The 9,747-nt window shown below is 36.9% G+C and overlaps 1 protein-coding gene across 9 annotated transcripts in view; it reads left to right on the plus strand.

Moving 5' to 3' along the window:
• Positions 1-9,742, plus strand: part of ATP7 (copper-transporting ATPase 1) — a 24,990-nt gene extending 15,248 nt beyond the window's left edge. For 6 of the 9 annotated variants that reach the window (XM_076400197.1, XM_076400198.1, XM_076400199.1 and 3 more), the window contains 13 exons: positions 252-427; positions 487-686; positions 744-1,001; positions 3,288-3,499; positions 3,560-3,783; positions 4,829-5,196; positions 5,256-5,398; positions 5,458-5,701; positions 6,155-6,265; positions 6,326-6,530; positions 8,151-8,392; positions 8,448-8,712; positions 9,519-9,742. In XM_076400197.1, the coding sequence (XP_076256312.1) occupies positions 252-427; positions 487-686; positions 744-1,001; positions 3,288-3,499; positions 3,560-3,783; positions 4,829-5,196; positions 5,256-5,398; positions 5,458-5,701; positions 6,155-6,265; positions 6,326-6,530; positions 8,151-8,392; positions 8,448-8,712; positions 9,519-9,636 (2,766 nt within the window). In that variant the 3' untranslated portion in view covers positions 9,637-9,742. Of the gene's footprint in view, positions 1-251; positions 428-486; positions 687-743; positions 1,002-3,287; positions 3,500-3,559; positions 3,784-4,828; positions 5,197-5,255; positions 5,399-5,457; positions 5,702-6,154; positions 6,266-6,325; positions 6,531-8,150; positions 8,393-8,447; positions 8,713-9,042; positions 9,107-9,518 lie in introns of all 9 variants that reach the window. The other 3 variants (XM_076400201.1, XM_076400202.1, XM_076400200.1) reach the window with 1 other exon arrangement.
• Positions 9,743-9,747: the final 5 nt, after the last annotated feature.

Genomic DNA, 9,747 nt, shown 5'->3' on the forward strand with positions numbered 1-9,747 from the left:
CCTTGTTGATCATACCATTGCAGGGCATGATTTAATGGCTATATCGCTTCGGTGTCGATAAAGATAGCTGTGCCAGGATAACCCATAACTTTGTGTTATTGTCGTAGTAGATACATTTTTCATTGCTAGTCACAATATGCGACACAAAACTTCTCAAGCAATCTTCTGCCTGGCAAGTAATGAAACCGCGATTTGATACCACGGACGGATATCACTGATCGAAATAATTAATTTACATTTCTATCCTCCAGGTCGATCTGGAGATACTGGGCATGACCTGCGCCAGCTGCGTTCACAAAATCGAGAGCAGCATAACGAAGCTTCCCGGCGTCTTATCATCCCAGATAGCCTTGACCACGCACAGGGGAAAATTCAGGTTCATTCCAGAGATGACGGGACCACGAACTATCATCGAGGCCATCAACAAGTAGGTGACGGGAACGGTCAATAACTCACCGGTCCTACACAGATTACGATTTGTTTCAGCTTGGGTTTCGAGGCGTCACTGTTCACGAGAGAAAGGGACGACGAGAGACTGCAGCAGAAAGACGAGATCCGGAAATGGAGGAGGAGTTTCCTCTTCTCTTTGGCGTTCGGCCTTCCTTGCATGGTGGTTATGTTGTATTTCATGTCGATCATGTCTTGGGGCCACGCTTCTCACGAGGATATGTGCTGTGTAATACCGGGTAGGTTCCTGGGGAGTCCCTGATCGATTGCTTCTATGTTAAAATGGCTGATTTTAGGTTTATCTCTGGAGAACCTGTTAATGTTCATCCTCTCCACACCTGTGTTAATATTAGGCGGCCGGTACTTCTTTGTGCAAGCTTATAAAGCACTTAAACATGGAACTACCAATATGGATGTACTTATTGCGATGGCTACCTCGATATCGTATATTTACTCGGTTTGTGTTGTGACAGCCGCCATGATACTACGACAGAAAACATCACCGCAAACGTTTTTCGATACTCCACCCATGTTACTTGTTTTTATAAGTCTTGGTAAGTAAAATCTCAATGATCGATCATTTTTCTAACATTTGCACTACTTGTTACTATGCAATAATTCTTGTTGATTCGTGGTATTTTACATGCCCTAACCACTTTACTTTTCTCTAAATCTAATTTTCTGATACTTTTGTTGGTCTTGGTCCTTTTTTTATTACACTTGTTTTATTATTGTTATTATCACTGCACTGCACATTATTATTAATTTTTTGTTGCATGTTTACCTTTCAATTATCTTTTGTTTCCATATACTGCTATTCTATAATTCCTGGATATATAAATCTATCTATCGTTGTAACACTTCATTCTCTTTTCATTCTATGCAAGTTTTTATCATGTCCTCTATAATTTTTTACAAGTATAATTATTTTTAATCAAAGTGAAGTGATGTGTCAAGGCATTCTCTGCCCCCAAAATATCACCTAATTGTGTGTGATTCCTGTTTAATACCATTTAAAATATATGTATTCTTTTAAATTAATTAAGATGTAATTAATTACATCTTACATTAGATATGTTTAATACAATCTTAATTTACAAATTAATTTATTACTACTGTTGTGTTGTATTAATAGACAAGCAAGGCGAGTATCCCATACTCCATCAGTATGTATTTCCCAAATTAAAATAAAACTAAATTACTTAAGATAAAGTTAAAATACACCTACACACTAAATAAGTTCGTGTCGATTGGTTTGCTTCAATCTTCTGATTTCCTATGTGTTGTCCGGTAGCTGTATCGCTTTCACGTTTCTACACTTTTATCCAACACACCAACCTTATTTCGTGTTTTAAGGCAAAATCTGGAATCACTCGCTCATCTGGAATCAGCTTTTCGTTGGTTACGTAGCGATAAGCATTATTAATTAATCGCAGAATTTTCTTTTGGTTAGGTCTTAGACAGAGATGTTTTGCCATGATAATTGTGTCGTCGACAAATGTTCCAAGTACTATTTCTTTTGTTGGGATAGCAGCAGTATAAAACAGATACAGGAGTCGTCCCAAGACTGTTTAAGTGTTGATAATGCCCCGTCATGCGAGACTCTAAATTTTCTTTCGAAAAGATATGATTCCAGCAGTCGACGGTAATTCCGCGATAGCAATTTACTTATTTTGTAAATTAATCCCAATTGTCACGCCCGGTCAAAATCTTGTGAGGCGTCCCGGAATATTACAGGACAGATTTCTTTTCTTTGAATAACTTTTTAACAACCGCTGTTAATCTGTGCACTTGGTCGATTGTCGAGTTGATCAAACTCGAAATTTGGTATTTCTAAAATGCTTTTTTTTTTCTATAAATTTTTCGAAGCAGTTCGGTTTATATTCTTTAATCTTTTGATTTGTTTGATTACCTCATATTCTGATTTCTCTCTTGATTGAATTTGTTCAATTATATTTTGGGTTTGCTGCTTAAGATCGTCTATACTTTTGTTCCGGTTAGTAAATTTGTTAGTAAGATTAGGCTTCTTTGTTTTTTTTTTCAGGACTGTTTCGCCTAGTGTTAACAATATTGTAGCGTCAACAGAAAATAGATAGTTCTCCCAATTTCTCGATTTGTATTTGATTTGATCAGATGTCTTTCGAGATATATCTGTGTATTCTTATTGTTTAATTTTGTATCTTGGTGGACAGTATACTGCTCGTATGTTTATTTCACCGCCGTTCTTTTCAATGCTAATTATCGTAGCTTGTATTTCTTCTTTTTTGATCTCGTCTTGTTGGAAATGCTGTATATTTTGTTTTATGATTGGAGCTGTTCCTCCTCGAGCACATTTGCTGGGATGTAGAGTCTAGTCGGGATCATAACCTCGTATTTTAATGTAATTTTATTTAGAAAAATGAGTGTCCGATATGAGAGCTATATCTATATTATTTGTTTTCCATAATATAATTCTTAAGAACGAATTACTCATTATTTTTGTTTATTTTGTTTTGGGATTTTTCCAATCATTCTACCCCGTTTGATAACTGACTGAAATTGTGTCGCATTTCAGTCTGAAATCCACTGAGCAATTTCATCATGTCGACGATGGTTACAGTTTCCTGCTTTTTTATTTCAATTTGTTTATCGCTAGATTTTTTGTCACATATATTTTTTACCGTTGGAATTGCTGTTTCTTCAAGTATTTTATTTTCAATGGCAGAGGGCTTTGCAGTGTTTTGAGATTTGTTATAATCGTTGTACTGCTTATTTAAAATATATGACTAGTAATTTTATATAAATTTCGTTTATATAATGCGTACTGTCACTTAATACTGATTATATCTTTTTAAATACAGGAAGGTGGTTGGAACATATTGCCAAAGGGAAAACCTCCGAAGCTTTAAGCCGTTTGTTGTCATTAAAAGCCACCGATGCTGTGCTCATAACCTTAGGTCCTAAAGGTGAGATAGTGAAGGAGGAGGACGTGAATATCGATTTGGTGCAGCGGGGTGATATCTTGAAGGTAGTACCTGGAGCGAAGATTCCCGTGGACGGGAAAGTTTTACAAGTAAGCAGCGGGAGAACGGTGAAGGATCGATTGAATGTATTTGGCGAATTTTATCCGCAGGGTCAATCCATGTGCGACGAGAGTTTGATAACGGGAGAAAGTATGCCTGTGCCAAAGAAAATCGGTAGTACGGTCATCGGAGGATCGATAAATCAACACGGCTTGCTGATAGTGGAGGCTACGCACACAGGAGAGGCTACCACGTTGTCGCAGATAGTTAAGTTAGTTGAAGAGGCACAGACTTCCAAGGCCCCTATACAGCATTTAGCAGATAAGATAGCTGGGTAAGTAAAAAACTTTTGCACTTTAGATCTCAGTCAAATTTTAGGAATTTGAAAAATAATCCATGTCTTTTCAATTTTATTTTTATCAGTAGACGCATTGACGGTCAGAATCACTAATTTTTGATAAAACTATAGAATGGGTGAACCTATTTTACTATAGAATTAAGCTTACTTCGATTTTATTAACAGCTTTTGGTTTTTTTTTGTTTTAAAAACGAATGTTGTTACTTAAATTTAACTTAGGTTTGATTAAATTCTACTTGTAATAAATGTACCAGTAGTACACCAATAAGTAAAATGAATACTTTTAAAGAAAAATTACTTTATTATTAATGTTGATTGAATATTATGAAGTTTTGTAGTAAGTAAACATACAAACTTAATTCCTAAATGCTGACTTACTGAATTCATAAATTCAGAGGTTTATATAATCGATACAAGCTTATATAACTTAATGAAACTTATCTAACAATGAAATCTGCAAGTTCTAAACCTTATGCTAAGCCTACATATTCATTCAAAATGTTCAAAATTGGCTTTATTCATCAACATAATCTCCATATTTTGCATCAAAATAGGCCTGTCATCAGTTGCTGTCCACTAAGATGACTATCGTTTTGATTCCGGTTTGTTACATTTAAACATGGCCAAGCACTGCTCAGTGTCAACACGTTCTTGTTTTTGGTCAACAGTGAGCAAACGCGATGCCCACTTTGAGTAGAACTTTCTCATAGCCAAATGCTCATGCAATATAAAACTTCTGGCTCTCTTTTAGTTGAAGTTTTCTTGAACTGAAGATTAGTGATGAGATGGTGTGTTATCTTCCAAATATTCAACTTTGGTACTAGAATAATTTTAAAGCATTTTCTTCCAAATCGAGTTCTTTTTCCTTTAATGATTGATCTACTGCTAAAAACTAAAGATTGGATTACTAAAACTCTAAAAACTTGGATTACTTTTTTTCACACACTTAACAGATTTTTCATTACTTTTCTATGTTTGGTTTGTTATTTTCGCGGTATACTATGTTTTTAGTTGTTTCTAGATATTTTGTACCTACTGTGGTCGGAGTATCAGTACTTACGTTGATTATTTGGTCCATCATCGGTTCCATAGACATCAATAAACTGCCAATTTCCGAACACGAGAAACACGGCTTCACCAAAACCGAAATCATACTGCAGTTCGTGTTCAGATGCGCCCTGAGCGTATTAGCTATCGCGTGCCCCTGCGCTCTAGGCTTGGCAACACCTACAGCCGTAATGGTGGGGACTGGCGTGGGTGCCACTAACGGTATACTGATCAAGGGCGCGGAACCTTTGGAAAACGCCCACAAAGTTAAAGCCATCATGTTTGATAAGACCGGAACCATCACCAAAGGTACCCCGGAAGTGTCCAAGATCTGGATGCAAGGTATTTAACACGCACGTCGTGACTTTTTCTCTGTATTCAATTCTTTATTTTTCTCTCAGCGGATAGCTTTAGTCCTGCTCTCATTCTTGCCGCTGTCGGCTCTGCCGAGGCTAATTCCGAACATCCCATCGCTGCCGCGATTTTAAAATATGTCAGAGACGTACTTAATTGTGATATTAATGGAACCAGTAAGAATTTTCAGGTAAATTCAGTGAGATTGCTTCGAACTCTAAGAAAAAAAAACGATGCTTTGTTTGGTAGGCTGTTCCTGGCTGTGGTTTAAAGTGCGACGTCTCTGGTATATCGGACATTATCAGGAACGCCAAGAACAGCGTGGAATTGAGTAGTTTTACGTCGCTGGTCACGGCCGGAAGTTCCGGAACATTCTCCGTCAACAAGGTGGATGTTGAGGTGTACCAGTCACCTAATATGAGACTTGGACATCTGATTGGTATGGGTGATGCTCCAGAGGACACCGGCTTGGGTGAATACAATGTTATTGTCGGTACGTAATGAATTATTATTGCAGGGGGGCAAGAATGCAGCTTGGATTCACAAAAATTAAAATTTTATTCTTACCCAAACCAAAAATTAAACTACGAAAATCTAATTGTGTCTTTATTGTATAATAACGATTTGAAAGGAAATACTTAAGTCGTAAAATCTAAAAATCGTAAAAAAAAATAATTAGTAAAATCTAAGAGCGAAAAATTAGACTAATAGAAATTATCAACGAGCCATAGAAATACTGCAGGAAAATATAATATGCAGTGTGTCGACAAGTGAAAAAGAAAACCAGAAGTGTTGGTTGGTACCTACGATATTTTTTTACGTTTCTTGATTATTTTGCTGGCGAAGTAAACTAAAGAATCCTTTTATTAGAACTAAGTTACACACTTTTTTTGTGCTGTTTTCTAGCCGATCTGTTGTTAATATAAACATTTTTTGCGCATTTCAGGCAATCGAGAATGGATGCGGCGGAATGGCATGTCTCTCATTCCGGAAGTGGATAGAACGATGGTAGCTGAAGAGGAAGAGGGTCGTTCTGCGGTACTATGCGCAATAAATGGTAATAAAACTGTAGTGTTCGTAGCCTGATTTTTATACTAAGATGCGGATCTATTTGCAGGTACCATTGTGGCTATGATTAGTGTAGCCGATATGGTGAAACCTGAAGCCCACTTGGCCGTCTACACCTTGAAGAAAATGGGTCTGGAAGTAATCCTTTTAACGGGGGATAACAGGCAAACCGCGGCCAGCATAGCTCGACAAGTCGGTATCTCGAAAGTATACGCTGAAGTGTTACCATCGCACAAAGTTGCTAGAGTACAAAGGTAAGTTGCATGACTGTTAAGCCTAGTGTTTATCACGTTTGAATTCGTTTCTTTGAAAAAAAAAAATCTCGTTTTCAAGAAAACGGAAAAATGTATTTATTCAAAGTAACATTTGATCCTATAAACCTTACCTATCTTTCAGTCAATTTATGGATGCCATCCCAAAAAAAACTGTTCGTCCTTTGAACAAAACCATTCATCGAGTCATTTTCTAACATCTTCAAAATTGTCCGATAATAAATTCCGTCCAAATTCTTTCAACGTTTCCTTCACCGGTTTTGCTTTAAGAGAAGCCGCGTTATCGTACAAAACAACTGTGTCTTCGGGCCCATTCTGAACGTTTTTCAATCAATGCATGGTTCAGATTGATCATTTGTTGTCCCACCAAACGCAGAGCTTTGTCTTGCGAATAAAACGATTTGGCCTTGGAGTCAATCGACCGGTTTCGCCAGGTGATATTTTATTTGATCCATATTTTTTTCTGAGCTTAGGGTTTTCAAAATAAATCCACTTTTCATCACCCGTCACTATTCGATGCAAAAATGACTTAACGATCATGCCTTTGAAGCAACATTTCATAGACGATTTTCCATTTACTTGTCATTCAATTGATGTGGCGTCCATCTTCCCATCTTTCGGATTTTTCCAATTGCGCATAATCGGTCGTGAATATTTTGCTGGACCCTTAACGCTTCTGCCAATTGTTTTTGAGTTTGTTCACATCGTTCTTTTCATAAAATCTTTTCAGTTTACCAGAGACTTTTGAATTTTCGCAACCAGACCTCACATGTTTGTAAGGTTAAGTTTCTACCAACAAACGGTAACTCTCGGAAGCTTTTTTTTTATTAAATAAAATGTTTAGATGTTTACAGGTACGAAACTTGACATTTTCAAAGAGGTATAAATCTTTCACGCTGTTACTTTCGGAAAATGTTATATGTATACCTTTCTTTGCGTGTATAGCTCTGAAGCTCGATGTCAATAGAATAAAATTACATCTGCGTCAAATTAAACATTGCGCTGTAGGAATGTTCGTCATGTCGCAGGTACGAAACTTGACATTTTCAAAGAGGTATAAATCTATCACGCATTGCACTGTGGGAATGTTTATCATGTCGCTGTCCACTCGATTGTTTGTCCAAGCACTCAGTACTATTTTCGTTGAGGGAATTCGCACGGGAACAGAAAAAACGGATTGATTTAAAATTGTTTATTCCGATAGAATACGTGTAGTACGGGAGCGCTATGGAAGTCGTGCTGTTAGAAGGGGTAGAGAAAAGAGAACGAGACCAGCGTTGCCAACCTTGAGAAAATGCCTTTTACCAAACATTTTAAGAAGGCATTGTAGTCTAGACATTTGAAAAATTCTGTTTTTCATGTTTTGGTCACTAAAACAGCGATATCTCCGAAATAATTGGCTCCTAAATGGCAAAATGCACTAACGTTTTTCCGTCAATCCAATTTAATTTTGATAAAAATTATTAAGCGAGACTCAATCCAAATTAATCATTAGGATCCCGAATTTTCTATAAAGAATAAATATTCCTTTTCAATATATCCTCTAAGGTATAGTTATGCCAGCACAATAAATACAACAAATTTTTATGTTAATTGTTACAGGTATCAGAAGAGAGGAATTAAAGTTGCTATGGTTGGTGATGGCATAAACGATTCGCCAGCTTTAGCGCAGGCTGATGTCGGTATGGCTATCGCGGCTGGGACTGATGTGGCTGTCGAAGCCGCCCACGTCGTACTGATGAGGAACGACCTGTTAGACGTGGTAGCTTGTTTGAAACTGAGCAGAAAGACTGTGAATAGGATCAGATTAAATTTCGTCTTCGCCAGCATGTATAATTTATTAGGTATGACTTTACGTCACGAATTTACCCCCTCTTTAGTCAAGTCTCTCTGCGTTAGGTATTCCAATGGCTGCTGGCGCCTTTAGCATGGTAGGATTTATGTTAGCTCCGTGGATGGCTAGCGCGGCGATGGCCATGAGTTCAGTATCAGTAGTCGCTTCCAGTTTATTGTTAAAACTCTGGCGTAAACCGACCAGGAGAGATCTGGAAACCACCGAGTATTTGGCCAGCAGAGACACCTGCACCTTGGAAGCCATCTCCATCCATAGGGGACTGGACGACATAGAGAGTCTAGCAGGGGGAAGTCCGTCTACACTATCTAGGTACAATACAGGCCTTTGCGAAGACTATTAGATTAGGCACTTAGTTGAGTGGGTTCAGCACAATGCTAAAGTGTTCAAATCATTATATTTATTAGTTGATTGGTGGGGTTGTTAAAATCCAGTAGGCTCAGCAAAAACGCTAATTGATTAGAGAAAATATATAATAGAGGCTGTATTAGCTGGAAACAAGTCGAGTCAAGATAGTTTTATATAAATCGATTATTTACATATAAAAAATGAAAACTACTTTTGTTCGATATTGTCGATCACATTTTACCGTTCTTTATTTCTCGTAAACTGTGATTGAGAATATTTTATTTATTTTTACAGAAAACTTTCAAATCTTCCCGAAAATATAAAATTCGTTTCGATACAAGCTTAACAATTCTCTTATGTAAGTCAAACAATACATAAATACTCATGTTCATTTGTTTTTACGATATTTGAGTTTCTTTGGTTTTTTTTAAAATTTTTATTTTTCGCTGTATGTTTTTTTTTTCGATTAAGAAAAATGTGTATTTTCATTTGTTTGTGTTTTTTTTATATTTTTATTTTTGAGTAGGCTTTTTTGTTATTTATCACCCCTTTACACTAACCGACCTTAAGGACGTGATAAGTTGTCACATTTTTTCGTAACGTTAAATGCAGCACACATCATATTGCATGTAACCCACTAATCCATAAAACGGAAATGGTTTTGATACTAACAGTAGTAGCGGAAGAGTGTGATTAGTTGGTAAGGAGTACATTAACAGTAATATACCACTTTGGTTTTCTTTCGTCTGATCCCAGGTTTTCCTTTGTAGGTTCTTAGGCAAGAATAGGTCAACGAAGCAGAGGCTGGACTCGGAACGCGATGAAGAACCGAGCCTGATGTACAGCGGTGGGAAACCAGACTACGACGTTCAGGAACCCTTAATTTGATATGTATACACCCGTAAAAAATCGAAACTTATTTTTAACCAATGATATGTATTTATACCATTATATTATTGTTTTTGTTAATTTAAATATATTTTATTTAATATTTCCTTT

Source organism: Rhynchophorus ferrugineus, unplaced genomic scaffold (assembly GCF_030347505.1).
Source record: "Rhynchophorus ferrugineus isolate W39M unplaced genomic scaffold, kcgeb_rfMv2 rfM3, whole genome shotgun sequence".
NCBI lineage: Eukaryota > Metazoa > Arthropoda > Insecta > Coleoptera > Curculionidae > Rhynchophorus > Rhynchophorus ferrugineus.